This window comes from Filicampus tigris, chromosome 7 (assembly GCF_054856515.1).
Source record: "Filicampus tigris isolate MCC_2025a chromosome 7, RoL_Ftig_1.0, whole genome shotgun sequence".
In the NCBI taxonomy this organism is placed as follows: domain Eukaryota; kingdom Metazoa; phylum Chordata; class Actinopteri; order Syngnathiformes; family Syngnathidae; genus Filicampus; species Filicampus tigris.
Window position 1 is genome coordinate 25,086,505 of NC_141223.1, and position 26,512 is coordinate 25,113,016.

Sequence of the window (26,512 nt, forward strand, 5' to 3'; positions counted from 1 at the left end):
CATTTTTTGATTTGCCTGGTGTATGCCCTAATGCAAGATAATACAACTTGTAAATATTGTGATGCAATTACTATGTGTTGTTCAGTCATGCTGGCATGTCATAAAAATATACAGCAGCAGGAAGAATGTGGCTGATGCCAGTAACTTCGCTTATTAGAGTGATAGCAGAAGCACACACAGACTTAATGAAAAAACATAATGAAAGAACATATCTGATGGCGAGACAGCGAGAAGTTCGATCACACCCTCAAGCAAGAGACACATGATTAGTGGAGCTGCAAAAAATACAATCAGCAGGAGTCTTGGGGATTCACTGCTCAGACCTGAGACATGTTTTCTTTTTTTCTCTGATCAAACAAAAATAGTGTCTAGTGTCATTACCAACCCATAGACATGAGAAAATAATTTTAAAAAAACATTAAAGAAATGGTAGCATAAATAGAATTTTGTTGCTAGTCAGATGCCAGAAATTTGGAGTTCAACATTTTGGTGTAAAAAATACATGTCTCAAATCCATGACAAAAATAAATGTAAGTCAAAATAGTAATGATAGAGTATGTGATGTCACACCAGGCATCAGCATAGCATGTAAAAGCATTTCCTTGTAAAAGACACAAACAAGGGTGAAGATGATACTCAAGCTGTGCTTGATAATGAAGGGCTTTATTTTATGTGTTAAGCTTCCGAGGAAAATTGTTGGCGCTGCCATCTTTCAGGGTATGAAAAACCATGGTTGTTAACTACGCTTGGGGAGGAATAAAATACACATCTGTCATCTGTGTTCAGTAACTTTCTTTTAGCATGTGGGCATTAGAAAATTGCAGACTCTTTCAGTGTGCGCGTACGCTCGAATTTTAACACAAATTGAGAGGAAAGAGGATGGCTTTCTTGGGCCCATTTGGAGTCTGACTTCTTTGGATTCAAATTGGGTAGAAACCATTTGTGAGGTGAATATGGGTAGAAACTAATTATGCTGTGTATGTCAGGTAGATAAATCCATCCATCTGTGGTCTATACCACTTATCCTCATTAGGGTCAAGTAGTCAAGTACAGTGCAGTGGGACTCATTTTCAGCCCCAAAAGTCTCATGGCTGAGACCAGCCCATTTTTGTTCACGTTTTAATGGAGATGTAGTCTATAAATGTATGCTTATTATTGTATCAATCCAAAATGACTTACCATTTCTACCAACGATATTCATATTGCGTTCATGTTGTATTGATCCAAAACAAAATTACAACTGAATGTGCTTACAAGATCATCATCAATGTTTATTCGAAAAAGTACGAGAACGTAAATATTTAAAATGGACAAAAAGGGAGCAGTAGGTGCTGTTCAATAAGCAGCATTTAGTCAGATGACACGGCACTTCCTGTTAGCGTTCTTATTTGAAACCAATTCAATTCACTTCTGAATGCACTAATTAGCAGACTGATGCTAATTTCATGGTTGATCCACAGCAACAGGTATGATAAGCAACATCACATAGAAACAAAACACTCATAACAAAATGTTGTTGGTAGAGCTTGGCAATATGGAGTAAAATCTATTAGGATATAAGACATTTTATGTCACAATAAGGATGTACCACAATGTATTTTCAGTTATTCTAGAAACAATTTTACAACACACTATGAATGCTCAACTTTTCTCACTTTATTTTGAAGTCATATCAAACAGACCTGTATCAAATAAGAAATACATCCAGTAGTAGAGTATACTGTATGTCTAGTCTAGTATTTATCTCGTAATATAGTATATAATATCATCAAATGTGAACAGAAGTACAGTAGCCTTGATTGCTCAAATGTAGTTATCAGTGTAAATAAAAGTGAAAACAAAATAATGTTTCTGACAGAAATGAAATTTGTAAAAAAAAAAAAAAAAAAAAGGTGAGCTCTACTGTAATGTAATTTTGTGAACATTTATTGTGCAGCGTCAAAACTGAGGACTGTATTGTGGAAAAACAAATCACATTTGTGATATTATAGGCATTCAATAGACTATATCAGTTCATTTTATGAGTCGCTTATCCTCAATATTAATATACTTTTAATCTTCAAGGCCACCCAGCAGCCCAACAAAGCGTTTTGGGACGTCTCCACCATTCAGTTATAGGAAAAACTTAAAATCTGTGATTATGAGTTTTGCTATTATTTGTGTTTTAAAGAGGGGGGGGGGGGTTATACGGCTGCTAAAAAACCCCGGCTACGTGTAGACAAGGCCGCCGTATAGGGCCTATAAGTGTTAAAGAATCTTGAAATTTAAATAAAAAGTCAAAAAGAAAAGGCAGATTGGTTTGCTCAAATGTGCTTGGATTTATTGGTGTTCCATGTAAAAAAGAATGTCAGGCTGAATGGTCAGCCCCCCGCATTTTCACCTGACAAGATTTGGTCCTCTTTACAAAAAGTTTGGACATCCTTGTTGTAAACACTAATGATGAATCAGGAGTTTGAGGGTCAGGCCAAGCCCCAGTCAAACGCATGTATTGATTTACCCTGCTGAAGATCTATCAAAGTACTTTGTAGTTGGATCATATAACCCGCGAGCTTGTCAATGAAAGCCTGTTTACCGTGGTGATTTTCAATCTACGACAATGTTTTCAAAGTAAATGAGATTCGCAACCTCAGGGTTGTTTTTCTTCCTCTCGGTGACGTGAATAAATCATGTTTGATCTTTTCAGGGCCTTTACAGGCTGCTGCAAACTCCCCACAATGTAAATTATGTACTTTGACAAGACTCTGTGTAGAGAGAGTTGGAGAGGTTGAGGTTGGCTAAATATGTAATAAACATTTGATTCACACATTATCTGAAACATGTTAATCAGAGGTGGGCGTGCCAGTAAATTTTGCTGGTCCGTAATTATTTCAAGTCGACCGAATCTGCATTTGTCACTCCGCCATCGTTATTTTACTACACTTCTGTCATCGCATGTGTGTGTGTATTAGGGGTGTAACGGTACGCTAAATCACATTTCGGTTCGGTTTCTTGGAAACTTGGGTTCGGTATATTTTTGGTAAGAAAAAAAAGTTTGGTTTTTTTAATGTTTATTTTGAAAAGATGACAAGTAAACGGTAAATTTCTTTGAAAAAATAAATAAAAGCGAACCATTCGGGTGATATTCTAAGAAATTACACCAGAATAACAAATACACTAACAATAAAGATCTCTTAATTTTGTAAATTATTAAGACACTGAAACCTTTAAACACTCAGCAGCAACAGCCTATGACACATCTAAGTATTCAAGTTAAAAACAAGTTGTCATTACAGTACACATATACACTTTTTGTGATGAAAAAAATACATACAATAACAGTTACAATTATTGCTAACCATATTAAAACTCTTTTTATAATGAAACAAATACAGTAACTTTAAAAAATCTTTAGGAAATTATTTACACTTTTTAGGCGTTGAAATCGCTGAATGTTCAACAATATATTGTAACGAATTGGGTTATCAGTGTTGTGGTCGGATTTGTGTTTTGCTGAGTTGTGATGTTTCCGAGGTGAATGCATTTACGATGAATGCATCGTACGGCAAGCGAGAGGAGCGGCGCAGAACGAAGAAGAGTAAGAGACGTACGTGAAGTTGGCCCCCTACTCCACGCAAAAATAGGGGGAAATAGTTTGTTACATTTGTGCTGTGAGAAACGGCTGTTGTACTTTTCAAAGAAACGATTGTTGTACTGTAGTATTGTTGCATCGGCTGCGGCCCACAGTAGCCGGTTGGATTAAGAAAAATGTTATACTTAAACTACGTCTGACGGCGTGTTCCTGGAAGACGCTACAATATGATAACTCTCGCTATTTAAGTTTGACGTTTTGGGCTAAAAAGACTGCTTGTGTCCTCGTCTAAGAAACATTCAAAGCCAGATATTCATTATTATGTTAGACATGCTACCTGCAACATAGCCACCAATCTCATGTAGCAAAGTCGGCACACAACTTTGGGACTTCACGTACCTTTGCCCATCTGCGATTTTAACAGGAAAGCCAGAATGTTCCTAAACAGGAGACCGCAGTGCATGGGAGGACCTTCGAGCTCTGGCTTGTTTGCGTATGAATATTTTATCCACGCATTTATGATTTATCACGGCTTCTGACGTACTGGCTTCTCTTTTGTTCCGCCACTCTCCCCTCCCTACAAAACATATACTATCTTTGTGTTGTGAAATATTATAAAAAAATAATAATAAATAATCTGGAGATTTTGTATGATTGATAGCCAGTCTTATCTGCAACGGCCTATCACGGCCTCACTGTGCACAAGCTTACAGTATATACGACAAATCGATGTTAGCGTGCAAGTGTCCCTCGCATTTTTCAAAATGAATCTGCAAGTTTGTTTTTTTTCGTGTGGCATTGTGTAATGTGGTACAACGTCTGTTAAATATGTACGTATTTGTAAATAACAAGAGCCGAGGACATTCCGGTAGATGTGCATTCTGGACAGTCTAAAACTCACCATAAGTGTTGCTTGAAGTGTCAGAAAACTCCAATCACCCGTCACCAAAATCTATGTGGACATCTCTACTGATGCCCATATCAACCTCTAAAAATATCGCAACGAACTTCCCAACACTTTGTATTTTATCGACGAAGCGTTTTCCTCATTAAGCGACATAAGGTTCTGTCATGAGCGCCTCTATGGAGAGGAAAGAGATATAAACATGAAATAACTAATATTGGGCCAATCATTCTAATATTTTCAGAGGTTGATCTGCATATAAGTAGTCAACATACATTTTGATGACGATTGATCACAGTTTTTGTACATTAAGCGACGTTTAGTTTTTGTAAATTACACTTAGACTGTCCCTTGCACAATCACAGTACGGCAAGTGAGGACGGACATTGCAGTGGGATTGGAAACTAAAGAGCCATTTGAGCTTGTTTAATAAAATAAACCACAGGAACCACAAACCCGTTGCACGTCTAAAATGGAGATGCATTTTCTTTTCCTTTTGAATGATTTATTTCTTGTGCAGATCCCCGTTGAACCTGATGGCCCGTTTCTGAGTGATGTATCAGGATGTCCGCCATATTGGAAATGGCCATCTTATTAGCCTTATAATCAACAAATACAATTTGTAAAATTGAGCTACATTAACATAATACAATCAAAGGCAATGGTTTGGTATTAATCCAATGAGTTCTGTCTTGATGATACAAGCAAGTGAACGAGGCATTTTCAGAAATCGCTTCTCTTTGCCACATCCACCAACACGACGTACTCAAGGTGGGATCTGTGTACAGTATATGTACTGTAAATGTTGTCTATGGTAACTTGTGAGCACTTTTCACAAAGGGCACCATTCAAGACTACTGACTAGGAGTGGCAGTACTGCGAGAATATAATTCAGTGGCATCAAAAATATGGATCGAAGTAAATACTGTATATAGGGTAGAAACAATACCGGTAATTGGAGGGCCACCCATGCATTTCATGTGCCCCCTTAAGTCTGAGGTCTGCATGGGGACAGGTCTGGGTGTGCAGTTTCACGGGCAAAACTGAATTCTCTTTCTCTGATGTGTTGAAAGAGGCCACTGTCCATAAAGTATGTTATAAATCATACTTTGTCATTGTGTAATAAACTAAACAAACAAACAAACAAACAAAAAAAGACACAGTAGCAATATCACACCGTTTTTTGGGGTGCTTTGTCAATAGCAAACATGACTTACTGTTGTCTTTAGCGGAAATGATGTTGTTGAGGCCGCAGCACATCTGACCACATCGGACTAAATCTTACCTCTTGATAGATGAAGAACACTCAAGCCACCAGACATGTTATTGCAGTTTCTGAAGTAGAATTGTGAAAGTAGCCTTTGTTTTCTTTCTTTTTCATTTCTGGGACTGATTGTAGCTACAAGAGCAATCTGCAGGTAATGCATACTACCAACTCTCATGTGGAGGTCTTGTTTCACTATTTTCTCAATCCTGGCAGTAGAGTGCCCTTAGCACCCTTCATTTTCCAAAGGAACACTTAACAAAATGAGGTACGCTTAGCACCCTAACAGCCTTTTGCCATTGCCTAACAGGTTTTATAATAAGGTCAATTGCCCTCATCAGTAATCTTTAAAGCGTATCACGTAAGCATTAATGTATATGTTGGTGCATGTTGCCCGGCCAAGTGTTTAAACTAGGGAACACACTGTCGACATTCACAGGTTAATGCCCCGGTCAGCATTTGCATTACAGTATCTCGTTCCCCTTGCACACACACAATTAACATACATTAACACACAAGAAGGCTGTGGCCAAGGTTAATCACATGCACATTTCATTTCACACTGACGTAAGTACAACATGCTCTGCTGCTAATGTGGTTAAATGATTTATGGAGATCATGCATTGAATATTTCAAGAGTAATATCATGAGCGTAAGGTAATATATATTCATACAGTTGCGCACTTCTTTTCACCTAGACTATGTGCATCTAAACTTGAGTATGTCTGTTCTTCTGAGCTGATCAAGTGGTGATGAATTATAACGGTGATTGAGTGGCACTTACATTTTCTAAAGCTAAATTGATGGGCTCCATTAAAAGATGTACAATATACTTTAATTGTTATTTGGATGGGTCATTTTGTGTCTGCTCTGGATGAATGCGTGCGTGAGCGTGCGTGAGAATGTGTGTGTGTGGCGGGGTAGGATTGCTGTTTTTTTTATTTTATTTTTTTATCCCTCTGACCGTGATAATGTTAGTATCAGCTAGGGCTGCACAATATTGGAAAAACATGCGATACGGATATTGACTATAACGACATTGATATTCTTGCGATATTTAACATGTACATAAGGAATCATGTTTTTCTCCAAGACTGCTCCTTTTTTAGGTCACCCCGGCCAGTAAAGGAAGCTGGCTGTGTTTGATACCTTTCGGTCACACGGGCTGGAATGATATTGTCCTATATGTTTTTTATATCACCAATCACTACGCTGTGTGTGATAAATGAAATTAAAAATGATTATTATTATATTTTAAATCTTTAGAGATCCATGCGACAAATGGGGGAGGCCAAGCATCTTGGTGGGCGTTGACTTCATAATTCTTGCAAATTGTCCTCACTTAACACAACTCCGATATGAGGTTTCATGGCATTTTTTTTCAACCAATACCTCCTTTAAAATTAAGTGAAAAAATATTGACAATTATTTACTGGATTCTGATTTCAAAACTAGTTATCCATCAATTTGTTGTGTATACTGTATGTGATAATATAAGGCGATAATACATTTATATGGGCTCACAGCCATAACGGCCCTCTGAGGGACACTGTAACTACGATGTGGCCCGTGACAGATATGAGTTTGACACCCCTGGCTTAGAACAACAAATATTAAAGGTACAGAATTATAAAAGTGCACTTTATCTACCATAATTAAGAAAATGGATGCTTCTTTTTTTTGGACTATCTATGACGCGTTTTTCACCTAAAGTACAATTAGTAATCCATTAGAATGGATTTGGTGGTCAAATGGTTAACAAACAGCAATGGGAGATTTGAGGTACAAGTCCAGCTCCTATTAGATACTGAGGCAGAAAGGAAAAAAATGAAAACAAGCTTATTCAAGAAGCATATTTTTACATAAACACACACATAAACAACAATACACACAACCTTATTAAAGCTGGATAATTGATAATGACCTGTAGCATTAAACATTTGTGTAGTCTCGATTTGAGTGTGCATTAGGGTCACGTACATTTAAAAACATTGCAAATCTTTTTCAATGTATATGTTGACACAAAGCCTAAACATGGCATACTGTCATCTTTCGTAACTCTTGAAGACATCTTGTGGAAAGCAAAAAAATAACAGATGTTGGACATTTCTACTGTTTCTTTGGCCCGGTCTCCTGCCATAAGGCTCCAGTAGTCACCTGAACTGAAAGGAAGTGCTTTGACCTGTTTTACAAAATGGAGAAGTTAGTTGCGCATCTTATCCAACAACAACATGCTGAGTGGCTACTAACTCTGGCAAACCACTAGCCACAGTGGCTTGTGAGCAAAAAAGATCATGTGTATGGATGGTGATTTGGGCATTCACATGAGTGGGTGTGACAAAAAAAAAAAAAAAATCAAATCATAATTTGCGGACTCGGATCAGATGGCGTGATGTCACCAGAACCGGCGTTTCTATGACAGTTACAGACATATTAAACCAGATGAGAACTCTAGTTGATGTATATTAAAAAAACAGATGAGAACTCTAGTTGATGTATATTAAAAGAGACTGTGTATGGGGTCCATACACATGAAATCATACCTGATTTTCTTTTGAATATGTTCTGAATCTTTTCATGGCACCCTGCAAGTGCTGATGTTACGCAAACACAAATGCGCATTTCCCCGAGTGTTGGTTCAAACGCCAACAGCACGTGCTACGGGTCGACGATTGTTTAGAAAATGGAAGCAAAAAATAGGTACATTTCAAGCGGTGGTCAGATTCTGAGTGGTTGAACAGGGAGTGCCGCGACGGTCTCTATAGTAAAGCCCCAGTTTATAAAATGACACATGGCTTGTATCGTAGCTGCATGTCGGATGTTTATAACAAACCAATCCGCGTCACAATCGCTAAAGAATTCAATGAGTTATAATGAACTTAGACACACCCAAGATGGCGGCTATATACACGTCATCAACCGGCCAAGTATCTATGGTCTGCGCAGCTAGCAACCAAGAAGAAGAAGAAGCATACAGGCTAACCTGTCTAGCATTCAGGATGTTTGCATGCAGAATTGTTTGTGTTGACGTTCTAACTTCCCTCCAGAATTCCTGTCATCTAGGACAGTGCCCTATACAGTGGAACAATGTACCTTTATCCTCAGCACACTAAGTGCACATATCTGGGGTATTCGAATCAAACCTACTCATTATCCAGCTATATGGTAATAGCTTGAAATGTGTGTTGCCAGTTGGGCTTTTACACAAATTGACTGCCATTGTTCCATTGTAAGAACCTCCTCTAAATCATTCCTCCATACATTAAGTTTACATTGCGAGCTTTCTCTCGAAAATATGGCTAGCACGTTTTAGAATTAAGAAACAATGCCCCTTCCTAAGGGATCTTTAACTCATCCGTCCTCCAGTGTTGACAGAGGTGGAATCTGCATGGTTCCCCCTTGATTAGATGCTATGTTGTAAGAAAAAATGACAAAAAAAGTTGATCAGGGATACCAAAACCAGAAACAAGATCCTGAAATGGAAAAAGGATTTCCATTTTGGCTATCGAAATTAGACCTCAACTGTCCCACGCCCTTATCAGCCCAGCTTTCAAAACCAGCATCTGCTACACCCGGTTCAAAATCTTTATTTCCCCAAATAGGGCTGAAGCAAGAGAAGGAAGAGGATGCTTTCATATACAGTATTACCTAACCGCTAGCCAAACCACTATCATGTTTTTGAATAGTTGATTACATGCATTCTGATTTTTTTCTTTTTCTTTTAGGATTGTCTGAGTAGATATACGAATATATTGGCATGCTCAAAGAACATAAGTCCGACTCCTTCCACCCAGATGATCTGTCCATGTGTAATCGTGTCCATCAATTGAGCAGCCCAACAGTACCATAACATTGGGACATTGGAGCCCACCCCTGTCATTAGGTAAATACAGACTTGACAAGCAGACCGCGGACCATCTATTTTTCCATACAAAATTGATGAAAATTGCTTTCATCTCGAGAAATAAATCATTTTGAGGTGGCAGGGGGATATTCTGAAACAAATATAAAAGCTTGGGTAGCACATTAATTTTTTAAATGTTAATTCTGCCCATCAAGGAAATGGGAAGAGCTGACTATCTATTTAGCGACTTGGTTACTGATGTCATTCCTGGGCTATAGTTTGTGGTTGAAATATCTTCCAACAAGGGAACAATGCCCCAAAACGTAAATTTATTCACCATTTTAAAGCTGACCTGTTTTCTGAATCTAAGCCGTGATTGATCCTTGTGAGCAGTTGTGATGTCATTTTCAGTCAACAGCAGACAAAATGGCCACCCCCAGAGATGGCTAAAACGAGTGCATTTTGCTGTTTAACTTATATTGCACAAATGCAAAATGAATCAGAATGCCGTGTTTCAACTAGTGGGCCTGCTGGGAACATATTCTTGAAAAAAATATGTTTGGGTTGACTTCCGCTTGAAAAGAATTTACTTTATAAGGGGTGCGCATTGAGCTTGTTGAAGTTAGTAGTCCGAAATCCTAACGGAAGCCAGTTTAAAATCATAGGCGGACAAGCCAAAAGGCGATTACTTTTATTTTTTTTCCCGGCCGGACAAAAAAGCGGACGGAAGGGTACCCCGGCTGTAGGCGATAAACGGACCACACATTTTTTGTCAAATGCCCAGCTCTTCAAATCATGTCATGCTACATTATACAATGGTTGTAAGATGTGTATTGTGTGTGTTTTGGGCTTTTTAGCGGAGGTTTTTGTGAGAGCTTTTTTTTGTACAATTTATCTGTGCCATGACTATATACGTTGACCATGTTTTATGTCTGACACCGTTGAAAACAAGATGGTAGCTCATCTCAAATAGCTATAGCCATGAATACATTTTGATGGAAATGCACATTACTGTATGGGTAACAGAATCACAGATGCAGATTGTGTGCCCAGCTTTTCAAATATTTCTGACTGTGACCCAGTGAGCAACATTTTAATGAAGCACAACTGATTAATGAGCTGAAACATTTATGCTTGTATGTCAGAAAAAAAAGACTTCACATTCTTTGTTCTTTTGTTTCCATGGAAGCAGTGCAGTAAAGCTGGGACTGAAAACAAGATGAAGAGCAATATGAGCCTTTCTCTTGTTAAAGCTTCATTTTAGCAGCAGCATTGTGGACCATCTGGAGAGTCCATTGAGACGTGTTGCGGCAGTCTGACAAAAGACAATTAGCTTAGAGGTCACACAAGAATGAACGATAGTTAGACGATGCATTTCACATTTCCGCAGTGATACGTGGGTGAAAAAAAGCCTTGTCCTTTACGGTACTGGGGACTTGAAGGAAAATACCTGATTATGCTAACACCAATCTCCCTGAAATGTTCAGACAAAAATGTAATAACTTGACAGATATAAACAGCAACTTAAACTTATTTAAAGTCGCACTCAACCCAACCATATTTTTTTCAAGAATATGTTCTATGCAGGCCCACTGGTTGAAACAGGGCGTTCTGATTAATATTGCGTTTGTGGAATAAGAGTTAATCCACCCGTTTTTAGCCCACAGGGGGCTGCCATTTTGTCATTTTTGTCGAATATATATATATATATATATATTAGGGTTGTAACGGTTTTTGTATTCGTCCCATCCCGTCTCGGTACGGACTTCACGGTTCGGTGCACGCAGTCATACGACGAATACGTACGAAGCTAGAAGAGCCATCTGCACTATACAAATCAGCCGTGTGGGAACATTTCATCACCCCGATACAGTTATCGGCGGTAGAAAAAAGAAACCCGCACAACACAACTTAAACCCCGCTTCTTTTAACCAGTTCGGAGAAGTGAAAGCAGACAGAGCCAAAGATATTACTGAGGCAATCAGCATAGCAACATCCATGCGGTCATATGCTGTAGTCGAAGAGCCGAGTTAGGTAAAGTTAGCACCAGATTGGCACATTCGGAGCTGTCCGTTCAATAACTCCAAAATGCAACATCATTGCAACGCAAACGATGGCTTTTTACAATCTATGTAAGGTAGCCAAAGAGCTACAACTTGAATTTAAGGACAGACACAATTATAAAAAATGAAACACAATTTGTGGTCCCAGCAGTTAAGGTGCGTTTGTACTTTTCAACAGCCTCCGCTGAGACGTGTGCCCAGGGACCGTCAACAAATAGCAAGCACCGACAAGAAAACAAACTATCTAAAAATAAACAACTCCGAATGTGCCAATCAGTTGCTAACTTTACCGGACTGAGAAGCCGGGCTTCAAACGTTTTTTAAACGTGCTGGAGCCCTGTTACACTCTTCCATCCCGGGCACAGATTAGCCAGATCGTGGTCCCTGCCTTATACAATCGCACAAGGGCCGTGGTGGAGTATGAGCTGTCCTCTGCACCCTAACTCTTATAATGAAGTTACCGAAATTGCTAAGTTGAAAAGTGCTAACTGACTTGATCTGCTGTATTGGTCTATCCATACAAGAAGGGAGTTTTCCTGTGTTAAATCTTTATCGTTATTATTATTATTATTATTCATGAACAACGCTAATGCTAATGCATTATTCTATTTTGTGCTTTTATAACAGGGAATGTTTTTGTTTTATAGCAAATTGAATTGTAACTTGCTCTCTGTTAAAACTAAATAACATTAAAAAAAGTCTAATGCATTTGACTTTTTGCTGAACCGAACCGTGACACCGTGTATATAAATATATGTATATATATATATATATATATGTATATATATATATACACACACACACAAATATATATATATACATATATATGTATATATATATGTATACGGAAATATATATTTGTATACATATATATATGTATATATAAATGTATGTATATATATATATATATGTATATATATATATATATATATATATATATATATATATATACATACATATATATATATATATATATTGGTAATCACAGAATTACAAGCAGATGATATCGTGAGCAAGAACCTTTTATTTTTTTTGCACTGAATACAAAATAAAAAAGAAATCACTTTGTACAGTTTCTGCGGTCACATCCATATTTTGATGCTGCCTTGAAAAACTAACAAATCACAAATGAAATTCAGTCAAATTGTTTCAAGTCACTTAAATGCAAAAATTCTTCATCAGTTATGATACATTGTGTGGATTGAACACTCTTCATCTGTAATATTGCATTGATGCAGAATTAATACAATACAAGTCTGGTAGTGAAGAAATGAAAAACAAAAAAGAAAAAAACAAACCCAACTGATATTAATCTCCACTTTCGCCATATTCTCATAGAAACAAGGGTTACAATTCCATACCTATAAAATCTGCATTATAACAACATAGCTATGTACACTGTACAACCATTTGAACACAAACATACATCTTTTACAAAAAAAAAAAAAAAAAGCATTATGGCTGATTTGATCAGTCAACAGCTGGACCTCAAAACACTTCTGTTTTTTTTTTTAATGCTAAGTGGCTTAACTGATGGCAGCAATAGTTCAAAACAGAATGGCAACAGTTTCCATTCATAATTTTTAGTTAACCAGTTACACTGTCCTTTTAGTGTTTAAAAGTAAGAATCTCATCAATAATGCAACCAAGGGGATGGACTCGTGAATGGGGCACAACATCTCATAAATATCTTGACAAAACAACATCACCATGAAGCAAAGCATTTCATGACATACAATTACTGAAGCTGAGAGTGCCTGTGGTTGCTAACATACATGGAATTGACTGTCATTTCATATTCTCGCTGATTTTAAACCTCTCTTAGTAACATTTCACTATGTGAACTGTTTTTTTCCCCCCCAATGCTCTTCACAGCACGGTTCCAGCGGTGGGTGAAGACTTACATCAGTAACTATTGAACAGCAATCTGACGTGCATTCACTGAATAGAATACACTGCACTATTATAAGTTTGTTCAAATATTATTGCCAAAAACTGTTGTCATAGCTAACTCACCATACTTTATGCAGAATTCTTTCTGTCATGGGCTCAGTAAAAATGAATGCAAACATTTTATCAGCCTCCGTGTCCACCAGCAGTATTACATGAACACAAAAACACAGACTATTCCATTTTCACCAATTGGCTGGTATTCCTGGGACAGGCCCCTACAAAAGAATCAATTACTGTAGAGATTAACTATTAGGGATGCAACGATTCATCGAAAATCCATTTAAAATGGAATTTAAACGGCTTAAAATATGCATCGATGTAAAAGAATCGATATTGGCATTTTGGTCACAAAATGATTTGTAATGATAACAGTCGAATCTATTCTACAGTTATTTATTTTAATGTTTTGTTCCGGCACTAACTAAACACTGATAAGACAAAAATGAAGTTAAATAGTCAAAACTATTAGTTAATTTTCAAGGGTTTTTTTTGTACAGTAACAAAAGGTTACTGTTTGTAACATGGACAAAATGCAGGTTTTAAAATAAAACCACATTTTGGTTTTGAAATGAGTCATTATTTTTGTTAAAAAAAGATTTCAAAACGAATCGAAATCGAGAAGTGAAAATCGAGAACTGAATCGAATCGGGGTTTGAGTGAATCGTTACATCCCTAATAACTACAGAATGTCAAAAGTACCGCGTGTGGTCTTGGCATCTGTAAAGTGACACTGACTCAAATGCTTTTGTTCATAATTGATGGCACTGTGTTCTAGGAGAGAATCTCAAAGCGTGAGCCCCAAATAAGAGGAGCTCACTGGGAACATATTAGCAACAACAGCAGCAGCACTTAGCTTTCATACAATACTAGTCATGGTTTAAGGGGGCACATTCCACATGAAATAAAATACATGTCTTTCCAAAAAAAAAAACATCCCCCACACCTGATCACAAGTCAGCTCATTGTATTATACAAACTCTGTACAAGCACTTTAAATTGCAAAAAGGAAAGACACGAAGGCAGCAGTAGGGGAGGATTTGTGTGTTCCTAGAAAGATGTACTCCTTTGGCATCTGTCAGTCAGCAGGAAATCAAACAATCGTTTCACTTACATTATTGACCTTTCTGTTTTTCTACATTTCGACAAAACATTTAGAAATATGAATCCCTTGAGTCTTTCTCGTTCACATTCTCGAGCCAATTCTTCTGACATTGCTTATGACTTCCTGTTGAATCACAAAGGGCACTTCACTTCTGCAAAATAAAAAAGAAAACAAAAAGAAAAAAGGAATGACTTTTTCAATGGGGCTGGCAGAAACACAATGGGTGATGCTTCGAAAATCGTTTTTAGCGTTTGACTTATTCAATAGCGCTTCTTCAAAAGCATGGGTTTTCCTACCGCTGACAATTGACTGTCCAATCAGTCACACCTGTGTTTGTTGCTGCGACTCAGTGATGATGGTTACCCCTCGTCGCAGCTCATCCATACTGTCAAAATTGCTGCCGTGCTCGGAGTCATCCGGCCCGCACGGGGCCGACACGTCCGACGCCGATGACGCTCCAATCGACAGCCGCGCATTTAGAGACGCAGAGTCGGCAGTTTTTGAGGGAACCCCACTGGCCGAAGTACTGAAATCCCCGTGCGCTGCCTCCCCTATTGGAAGTTGATGGGGGGGCAGGTATTGACTGGGGTGGAAATGAGGCCTGGCATGCTGATGTCCAGTGTCGCCGGAACTCAAGGTGCTCTCCTTGGAAACGGGCAAGTGTGCAGGGAGCGCAGTATGGGGCTCCGCGTAATCCTCTCCAACGGGCAACGGAGGCGGCAATTGGTCTTGGCTAAAGAATTCTTCCTCGTGGGGAGGCGGGTAGTCGCTGTCAACGTCGTAACCCCCCAGATAGTAGTCCGACTCTAATTCACGAGCGCTTCCTCCAAGTGGTGCCGCTGTGCCCACTGCAATGCCTCCAGGAGGAGCCTCGTAGCCTGGCACCTCTTCAATGTCGGACAGTTTGGTGCTTGGCATCCAGTCGGATGTGTCCCAGTGATAAGCTGGACAGTAGAAGAGGACATGGTTAGTGACCGGCTGGGATCACATGCAATTAATCTGCCGCCCTCTCCACAATGTAAAGCGTTGCAGTAGAGATAGACCGATATGTTTTTTTCGATACCCATTATTAGTAGGCAGGGAGGCCGCTAACCGATATTTGGAGCCGATTCCAGCAAAAAGGAAAATTTGGGCGAAAAGAATCTGAAAAATATAAAACCCTTGACTTTGTTCAAACGTCTTTAAGCGTATGCTTATTGAACATTTTTTTCTGATTGGCATAGTGTTGATTTTTTTCAAAAATTATTATTATAAATGTTTGCCAGTATACGTCTTTGTTGTAAAATTGTAAGAAAAAGGGCGTGTCTTCAAAAGTTAAATGAAAACTTCAACAATAGCATCATATAGTTTTCAAAAAAGTGTTCCAAAAATTTCGAAATGACAGAAATTTTCAAATTTCACTTATCTTTGTTTTAAATTTCAAACAAAAACAAAAAGTGCAGTGTTCCCAGGGACCGTAGATTCTCTTTGAAAGTTAACCGAAAATGTAAATAAATACTTCCTTGAAGTTAACACAATTTTAAATTGATTTCTTATCGGCCATCAAATTTAAAAAAAAAAAAAAAAAAAAATGCTGAATATCGGCTAAATATCGGAGCCGACAATCGGCCCGGGCGATAATCGGTCTATCCCTGCTTTGCAGTCCACATGCCTTTGGTATGCACAAGGCGTGTCACACACATGCAGTTGCGGCAACAATACACAAAGGTGGTGAAGGTCAATTACAAGACAAGCACTTAATAAAACAACACCGGAGTTCATCATCGCCGTGGCATGCACACAAGAAGCCGTTAAGGGGCGGAGTCACAGCATGCTCAGGTTCAGGGGAATTGCAACACGAAAGCCATGTTGAAAAACATACATATGAAACCTTTTGGCACCTTAGGCAAGCATATCAATAAAACTCGTGGTAAAATGTCCTCTTGATTGATGAGAAACTCATATATTTCTCGACAAAAGGGGGCCCTGTTAAACGACTTTGGTGTTCCTTATGATTGCATCGAATGAGCTTGAAGTCAAAATTCCAAAATACTGTGCATTATTGTTTAGAAATTAACCTGAAATTATTCATCCAAGTAGCCATTTTGACTGGAATAAACATTTAAAATGCCAGCATAGTCTAATAGTTGATTTGAATGTTGTAGAAATTAACAAGTTCCCAGGGTTGTAGCAAAAACTGTCCAATGCAATCTGGGATTTCAAATAATGTTCAAAATGTAAAAAAAAATCCCAATGTAGGTGAAAGACCTCATTGTCATTAGCTAATAAAAATCCTCTTACAGTTTTTTTACAACTTTTTTGTGACATTTCCAGTCAACAACACAAGAAAAAATATCACTCATGAATTGACAAACTTGGTTGTAAGTGGTGGTAATGATTAAAATGTCAAACAACCATCAGTGACGTTTTAAAAGCCAGCAACATTTCAATCAGTTTTGATCCAGTTTGAGCGCTACATGACTTAGAAGACAGCATCATGTTCAGCCTTTTCAATTCATTCCCAAGACTCCGCCCTCCAGTCTGGCTGTATGCCCAGGCACTAGGGGTGTACACCTGTCCACAAAAGATGATTCCATACGGTTTTCGATATGTTAGCTGTTAGGGCTGGGCTCCATTCTGAAAAAAATATTAATCACGATTATTTTGGTAATAATTGAAATCACGATTATTCAAACGATGATTTATTTTTGCTACAAAATAAGAACAGGTTTAAACATGTAAAAGAATATTAAGACACAATTCTTCGAAACGCTATAATAAGTTAAGTTCGTTTTGGACCCAACAACACTTATTAAATTAATTATTATTATTTTATTTTAATTAAGTGCAAATGTATAAATTAAAGTATGGTTTCCTTGTATAAACAAACGAGTTAACTCGCTATGCACTTATAAATTGCCAAAGTAGTAAACTGCTTGGAGTAAAATGCCAATTTTGACAGGATAACAGACATGCTATTCATTCACTATTCAAAGTAATATTTACACATAGTAAACAACGTTAAAGTCATTTGCTTCTGATAAATTTTAAATTCAAAATGCTGATTGGGTCAAACTAATTTAAATGTTGACTGTTACATACTAGTACGTAATCCATACAATACTTCTAAATTACAGTAGGCCATATATAAACTGTATTACAATACAATGACCAATAATACGTTTGCAAATTGCATTTGAAGCAATTTGAAACAAAAATGAACACAACAGATTTGACTTCATATTGTAGACTACACAAGAAATTTAACTTAAGTCACAGTAATAATGTTTAGCATGGTTTCTATTTTTGTGCTAGTAAAAGTAGTGTATATTTTCGTCATGTCATGTCATCTTCCAAACCGCTAATCCTGTACAGGGTCGCGGGGAGTTGCTGGAGCCTATCCCAGCCGTCAATGGGCGAAGGCAGACTACACCCCGAACTGGTCGCCAGCCAGTCGCAGGGCACACATAGACACTGTCACTGAGCGGGAATCGATCCCACGCTGCCCGCACACAACTCGGGCATGTGTACCACTACACTATCAGCGGACGTATATTTTCGTAAGATATGTTATTTAAATTAAATCCCTCGTGCCGATTGCGAAGTGGAGTCTGTGCCCTAAACATTTGGAAGCCTTGTACGGGCAATAGATTCTGTTACCTTTTTGTGTCTCTTTGATGTTGCTTGGTGGGGTTTGCTGCGTACAGTGTTTCAACACCTGAGATTTGCGTTGCGGACGACGCCAAATCTAACTCTGTGTTTTCTTTCTTTGGTGTATCAAAACATCATCGTAAACCAAACGATGGTTGAATAGATTCATTGTGTTGCCGGTGGACGCAAAGACAACTTGCACTTTATTCGTCTTTGCTCGCAGTCTTCCACGGCAAACCCAAAATGTAACCAAATAAGCGATTTTGACCTGCCTTTCTCGATTACCAGTCGTTCCTGTGGCGGGTCTTGTGCCATTTTTAGGTCTGTTACCCTTTTAAAACGTTGAGTAGGAGCGTGTGCAGTGTGACTTGCGGGGTGCGGGTTGGTTGGCTGGCTGGCTATCTACCTAGCTAGCTTGGAGAGGGCGGCGCGGCGGAGTAACTCGTGTGCACATGCCTCAAAACAACTCAAAATTTGTATTAATAATCTTTTTTTTACGATTATGCCAATTTGGTAATCGCGGAGTGTAATAATCGAAATCGTAATTGGATTTCTATTAATTGCACAGCCCTATTAGGTGTGAAAAGATTCAAGGGCGGTTAGATTTGAAAGTGGAACGATTCGATTCGGTGAGATTACGATTCTATTCCATATAGTATGGCTCAGTTCGAAGAGTATGATGCAATTACTTTTTTGTTGTTATTTTACACACATTCAAATGAATTTGTCAGTACTGTGAATTTGCCAATTTCTTGTAAGATATATCCCTCCGATAAAAGACCATTCGATACGTATCCCAACACATTTCAAAGTGGAACGATTCGATTCGATGCACTCGCACCTTTCAAATCAATAAACGTTTTTCGGGTTCAAACTGGTTTTTGTTACACCCCTACCGGACACGCAAACGACGGGGCTCTTTTCAAGCTCTTGATTGACAATCTCAAACACAGACTCCAGTGAAGTCCAGCCTAAAGGATACTCCTACTTCGGACGGCTAATGCTGACTCTCGAAAGGGTTATCTTAAATGGCGGTTTTATTTAAACAATGTGACTCTCCGAGTGGCTTTTCTCTTAACTTATTACATTGACAGCTGATCTGAAGAATGATTGGTGTTATTTAAATTGTCTTTGAGTTCAAAGACAAGTTCTCATTTTAAAGTCCCAGAGGAGTTCAAATCATGCTTGTAACATACACTGAAAAAAATATTTGTTGGATTCATTCAATTTTATTACATCAAGTGGTTGCATGAAATTAAATCATCTGGATCCTGAATATGAATCAGAATTAGTGCTGTCAAACGATTACATTTTTAAAATTAATCGCAAAATTTCCCATGATTAATCGCGATTAATCGTATTTTTCAACAACAATTTTTTTTACAAAGCTTGGAACCGTTATTTACTTGAGTAAAATTTGGGAATTAATTGGGAATAAAAATAAAAGTACATTTCGATTCAAAGACTGTTCTAATAGCTTTCTTTGATCCTTGAATATGATTCTTTTCCAGTAAAATACAACAGTTGAATGATACACCAAAGATGTGTGCAAAGTGTGAAAATTATTTTGGATTTCTCCAATGATCCACCAAGCCACTTTTTAAAGTAAAACTACGTAAAAGTCCGTCTTTGCGACAGTGACTCTCCTCTAAGTTTGGCTGCACAGTGAGCAGAGGTCAGCTGCTAAAGGAAGTAAATAAAACTGAGTTAACAGAGTTAATTTTTTTTAGTGCGTTATGAAATTTAAATTAATCTCCATAGTTAATGCTTTAATTTTGACAGTCCTAATCAGAATACTACATATTCTTGGAAAAAAATGGGGTTGACTTTTCTGTAAGTACATCTATTTAAAAAATGTGTCGAAATGAAAATGAGTATTTTCAACACACCATTGTTTTCTTATATTCAGACTCAACTGTAGCTTTTGATCCTGTGTTTGATATAACGTCTACACCAGTGTTTCTCAACATTTTAGGTGGGCCGCAGATAGCTAGTAAAAAATAACGTGTGGTTCAGATAATGGATGGATCTATTTGCACTCTGATTTTCGGGGGGTACAGCACAGAGGAACACCAAGTTCCCACATGGAACATATTTGGCAAGTGACAGGAAGTGTAAGTGCCTCACATAGTAGCCACTCGACTCTGTAAACAAATACAGTGCTGCTCAGCCTCTGGTTAGCAGACAGCATGGATAGCAAGATGTTTTTAGCGGTATGTCAAACTTGTTTAAAATGGTGGTTAAAAAACCAAACTGTCTACTAGACTGCGCATATGTTCTCAGAAGCTATTTTTATACAAATATTGTTGCGTTGGATATAAATGCATATTAATAATCATTTTTTTTACGATGATGCCAATTTTGTAATTGTAATTGAATTTTGATTAATTGCACAGCCCCTATGTCTTACGTCTTTTCAAATTATGTAATTTAGATTTTTTTTTTTTAATGTTATATTGAATACGATAATGATATCAGGTTTCTTATTACTGCTTTGCGAAGCAAGACTGGAAAAGATCGAGGAGTCTGGCTTGCACACTGAAGCCAAAGCATAACTGGCGGAGCATTTCGATAAAGAATTCTCCCAACAAAAGGACAACCTACCATGGACTGATGCAATTGAACAATTGAGCAACATGTGATGGAAGATTGAAAAAATAAAAACAATGACAAACAAAACAATAACATGCATGAAATCCGAACGCAACTTGCATAGGGATTGATTGAGTGTGCATTTTGACATAATCAAACTTGCATAATCAACTGCAAACATCATGACGGTAGATGAAGTCGGGTAGGTAAGGGGACAAGCAAGAAGGGCGTTAGCTAGGAACAAGGGTGACAAATGAGTGATTGTTCTTTGCTGCCAAGCCAACAAGCTGTGGGAGGAGGAGACAGAGCTCAAAGAAGTCGCAGGAATTGATCAACGCCAAAAGACCATCTGGGTATGTATCGATAAAAAGACACAAGGAGTAGACTCATTTGAAAAAGTCACTGGGTGACTACGTGAGTTGCAGGTGATTAGCCAGTCAAGCCTTCATCTCATCTTATTCTGCGGCCAGCTCTTTTGCTTCTAGGCATAATGGTCGTTTTCTGTAGGGCTACTCGATTATGGATAAAAATATGAATCGCGATTATTTTGGTAATTATTGAAATCACGAGTATTCAAACCATTTATTTCTTGGTACAAAACAAGAAAATGTTTGAATGTAAAAAAATATACATAAAGACAAATAAATGTAATAAGTTCCTTTTGGACCAAACAAAATTGATAAAATTAGTCATTAAAAAAACACCAAAAAAAAAACATGCAAATGTATAAATTCAAATATGATTTCATTGTGTAAACAAATTGGATATAAATGAATATGAATTATTTTTTACGATTATGCCAATTTTGGAATCGTGGAGTGTATTTCGATTAATTGCACAGCCCTTTTTTACGATGATGCCATTTGTCTAATAGAGGAATGTAATAATAGTAATTGTAATTGATTTTCAATTAATTGCACAGCCCTCGGCATTAGCACTTTGGGGTGTTGCAGCACTTAATTGGTTCCGCACCACAAAGAAGGGTGAAGATGGAGGGCCTCGGTCAAACCGAAGTCGCCAAATGGCATCCTAACTACTTCTGTCCGTTTGGTACTGACAATGATTAATGAGGCAATTGCAGACTATTGTACTTAAGTCAAATGGAAATGTTGGCTTTGAGGCTGGTTCTGGAGAAAAGGTCAGATTCTGGCGACAAACTGTATGGAAAGTAGGTCATCTTATCTCGCCCCCAAACAAAATCACCGTCGTCACCGTTGGATTGATAGCAGGCCATTAAAATAGGAATGTGTTTTGTCACGAGTCATCATTTGGCTACGACAAATGCCCAGCTGACGTTGAAGTCTACTCCTTGCAGATGGACGCATAGATGGAAAGGTGTTTTCACCTCTGTTGTACGTTTCACTTTGGTCCATGACTGACACTGTCAGATGGAAGAAAAACATATGAGAGGTTGGAAGCATTTGCACGCAGGTGTCTAGTTTGTACTCTGCAAAAGTCGTAGGCCACCATTAGCTTTGCTGTTTGAATGATATCTTTCATGACAATACGTCTGACCAATTAAAACACAGAATATTTGTCAAGATAGCAGGATTATGTGCACGTCTAGGATTTTATTTTCACTGTCCGTCACAATGCCACGAATGGAGCTTATCTTTATGGCGCCATCCTACATGAACAACACACTTGCCCGCCGACTCACAAGCAGACGGACAAACAAACACAAATATGGCGATCCCCTCCCTTTTTTTTTTCTCCTCGCTTGATGACAGTTTGGCTTGGAAGTGGTCAGAGTGATATTCTTATTATAGAACTGATTAAACAACAACAACTCTAATGGTACCTTAAACCTTTGCATGGTACAGTAAATATAGTCTTAAATTAATCTGTATTTAAAGAAGAAGTCACTCCAAAAATCTTTTTTACAAGAATATGTTCTATGCAGCCCCGATAGTCGAAACACGACATTCTGATTAATATTGCCTTTGTGAAATATGAGTTGAGCTGTAAAATCTTCCCGTTTCTGGCCATCTCACGGGGCGGCCATTTTGCCGCTTGCGGTCGACTGAAAATGACATTACAGTTTAGGGCAGCTTGATTATGGATAAAAATATGAATCGTGGTTATTTTGGTAACAATTGAAATCACAATTATTCAAACGATCGTTTATTTTTGGGGTCCAAAACAAGCAAATGTTTGAACGGAAAAAATATAAAAGACAAATACATTTCTTTGAAACACTAAGTTGCTTTTGGACCAAACAAAATTGATGAAATTCGTTATTCTAAATTAAAAAAGGTACAAATGTATACATTGAAGTATGATTTCCCTGTGTAAACAGTGCGTCGGATAGCAATGCATATTGATATTTGTTTTTTACGATGTTGCCAATTTTGAAATCATGTAGCGTAATAATAATAATCATAATCGTAATTGAATTTCGGTTACTTATCACAGCTCAGGGCTCAGGTAACGACCAATCATGGCTCGCTTAGTCGTAACTGCAATGTTATTTGCAGTCGACAGAAAGTGATAAAATGGCCGCTCCCCGAGATGGTTATAAACGGATGGATTTTGCTGCTTAACTCATATGTCACAAATGCAATATTAAACAAAATGTCGTGTTTAGGCAAGGCAAGGCAAGTTTATTTGTATAGCACATTTCATGCACAAGACAATTCAAAGTGCTTTACATAAAACATCAAAAGCGTTACAGAAAGAGAAATTAAACATTAAGAATTACAAAAATCTAAATCACAAAGAATAATTAGATTCAAATGATTAAAAGGAAGATAAGTACAAAATAAAATAAACCGTGCAGATTTCATGCATAGGCGCATGAGTAGTACGGAAATGTTTGTAACCTGCATTTAAAAGTGTCTACATTTGGTGAAAGTTTAATCTCCAGTGGCAGTTTGTTCGATTTTCTTTTGCAGCATAACAGCTAAATGCTGCCTCCCCATGTTTAGTCCGGACGCTGGTCTGGACTAGCTGACCTGAGTCCTTGGATCTGAGGGCTCTTTATTTGACCCAGACAGAGGGAGCGTGTACAAGTTGAATAAAAGAGGACCAAGAACTGACCCCTGGGGCACACCACAGGTCATGGCCAATGGATCAGATTCATAACTAGACTAGTTAAGGCGCATATAACATACTATTGCAGAAATTTGGGGGGGTGTTCACGTCCACTTTAAGTTGTGTTGAGGTGAATTGTCTGGTCGGTTTTTTATTTTTTTTAATTTAAATTGTAAATCTAGTGATTGATTTCAATGACCTATTAGAACATACAATATTGTTAATATTTTCCACACACCATCCATCATTTGAAGTCCCATTACTGTCATACCGAGCCAAAGCGCCCAAAGACTTTTTCCGTGAACACCAAGGGGGAAAAAAAAAAAAAATCACTGATTAGTAGCCTCTAACTGGACTCCAAAGCTTTGCTAGTTGTAGTGCAAAATAGTATACTATAAACTATAAATCACAGTCTGCATACTTCATTCTGGAAGAATAAATCAGCATCTTTTTCAAATGAAAATCGGTAATAGAGTCTCAAATGAATCAATTGCCTGCAGAAAAAGCCAGAAGGGCAAGTTGTCAAAGAAACGGCAGACTAATCCATCAAATAAATGTTTTCTACAAGCATTCCCGTGGCTTGTAAGTCAATATTTCAGTCCTATTTTGCCGGCATAATATCTTTCAATTTAAAGGCACTTGTAATGAGAGTTCAAGCGATGGGGCACAACCTGCAGTCGAAAGAAACACAAATCCCAGAAAGGAAAAGAGTGGAACAGTCAGAGGTGAGATGCAGAGCGGATGAGACATGGTACCTTCACTTTCAATTGTGTCGACAGCATCATTGACCAGTCGAATGACGGTCACTATGGAGGCTTTTGGAAGGAAAAAGGAGATAACGTTTTGAAAGACAGTCATTCATGCTGATGGTTGAGGACATCTACTCAAAATGCAATCCGTTGCCTGAACACCTTTTCAGCCTTTGACCTGAAGAGTTCTGCATCCAAACGGAAAATGAACAACGCTATCAAACAAGCATACAGATGACAAAGAAAATCAGGAAATGGAGTGGGGACTGAGTGCGGTGCGTAAAACAATACACCTGGAAAATCTGATTGGCTTGAAATGGCAAAACTAATGGGTAAAAATGAATGCCAATAATTGGCCCGGCCGATAAACGGTCTATTCCTAGCAAATAGCTCCCCAGAGTTTTCCTCGGTAAAAAGTTTCCCAAAATTTCAAAATAACTGAAATGTTAAACTTTCATTTAATTTAGTTTTCATTTCTAACAAAAATAAAATATGCAGGAAGTTTCCAGTATCAGCAGCATACATTCTAAATTTAAGGTGAAATTGAAATAAATATGTAAATATGTACATTTGATTTTTTAAGTTGATCTTGCGAACAGAGCGATTTTTTTTTTTTCCATCAGGATTCATAAAAGGTTGCAAAATGTGGCAAAGATGTTCAAAGACGGTGAAAAACTGTTTGAACATGTTCAGCATTTCTTTGCACCCCCAAAAAACTGTTTGCAACAAGTAAAAACCATCTTTGCGACCATTTAGGAACCCTGACGAAAAGCCTAGGTTAGCAAGCGTTCACCGCTCAGTGAGATACCAACTTTATCGTCCTTCAGATGTGCAAAAAAGGCAAATGCCGATATTCGTCAAAATGCCAAATATCGGCGCCGATAGTTGGCCGGGCTGTTAATCGGTCCATCCCTAATTATAATCCGGTAAAATGGAGCGATTGCACCTCTATTGCTATTTCTATTTGCTACTATTGCTATTTCAATCAAGTTATATGAATGGGAAATGAACAAGTACACACCGATTTCATCAATCAAAACAATATTGTTTTACGGTTCTGAGCAGCGTGCCCGTTAGAGGAATCCTTTGGTTTGTGGCAAACACTGCACCAAAAATGGTTGGTATGCCTGAGTCAATGAAGCGAAAAGGACAAAGTGCAGGCATCGGGGAAGTCATTGTTTGGCTGTGCGCTTCATGAGGCAGGTGTTTTATGCGAGCTGCAGCCCCAACAAAATAATGTATGAGACACAGTTGGCTGTGGAACTAACACAAGGGAAGTCAGCTTCTGTTGGAGTAAATGTTTCCATTCCTCCTCCTCTTCTCATTGATAATTCACCCGTATTGTCTGGTCCCCTCCATCCTTTCATCCTCATTCTCCTCATGCTCACACTAGAGACGTGAGGTCTTTGTATCGTGTTCTATTGTAAGCCAAACATTTCACCAATGTATGAAAGCCATGTTTACGGAAAGAATTTCTATTTGCATTTCAATGCGAAGACACAGTCCCAGTCTTAGCAAACAAGCAAAGATATTTTTCCAGGACCAACATTAATAGAGCTGAAAGGGATATTTGACATTCAGAGTGTATTACTGACACCACTGTGGGAAAGGAGAGAGGCTGTATCTTACCATTGTCATCACAGGAGTCGGACTGAAAGGAGTTCAGCGACTGGACCTCTGAATTACTGCCCTTGTTGCTCCCTGAGAGACAAGTTACTTCTTCGGCCATATCAACCATCTTACCTGGAAAGAGAGGATCAGGGAGGAATAATTAAAAATGCATAAAAAAAATTAACTCTTAGGGGTGTAA

The 26,512-nt window shown here is 38.1% G+C and overlaps 1 protein-coding gene and 1 long non-coding RNA gene across 9 annotated transcripts in view; one reads left to right on the forward strand and one right to left on the reverse strand.

The window, feature by feature from the left end:
* The window catches only part of LOC147145358 (uncharacterized), a 115,929-nt gene that overhangs the window by 72,521 nt on the left and 16,896 nt on the right, over positions 1-26,512 (forward strand). The window lies entirely within an intron of this gene.
* Positions 12,645-26,512, reverse strand: part of fat3a (FAT atypical cadherin 3a) — a 207,761-nt gene continuing 193,893 nt past the window's right edge. For 3 of the 8 annotated variants that reach the window (XM_086034900.1, XM_086034897.1, XM_086034895.1), the window contains 4 exons: positions 26,332-26,445; positions 24,709-24,768; positions 22,266-22,301; positions 12,645-15,642 (listed from right to left, as the gene is read on the reverse strand). In XM_086034900.1, the coding sequence (XP_085891026.1) occupies positions 15,020-15,642; positions 22,266-22,301; positions 24,709-24,768; positions 26,332-26,445 (833 nt within the window). In that variant the 3' untranslated portion in view covers positions 12,645-15,019. The remainder of the gene's footprint in view (positions 15,643-22,265; positions 22,302-24,708; positions 24,769-26,331; positions 26,446-26,512) is intronic. The other 5 variants (XM_086034902.1, XM_086034901.1, XM_086034896.1 and 2 more) reach the window with 4 other exon arrangements.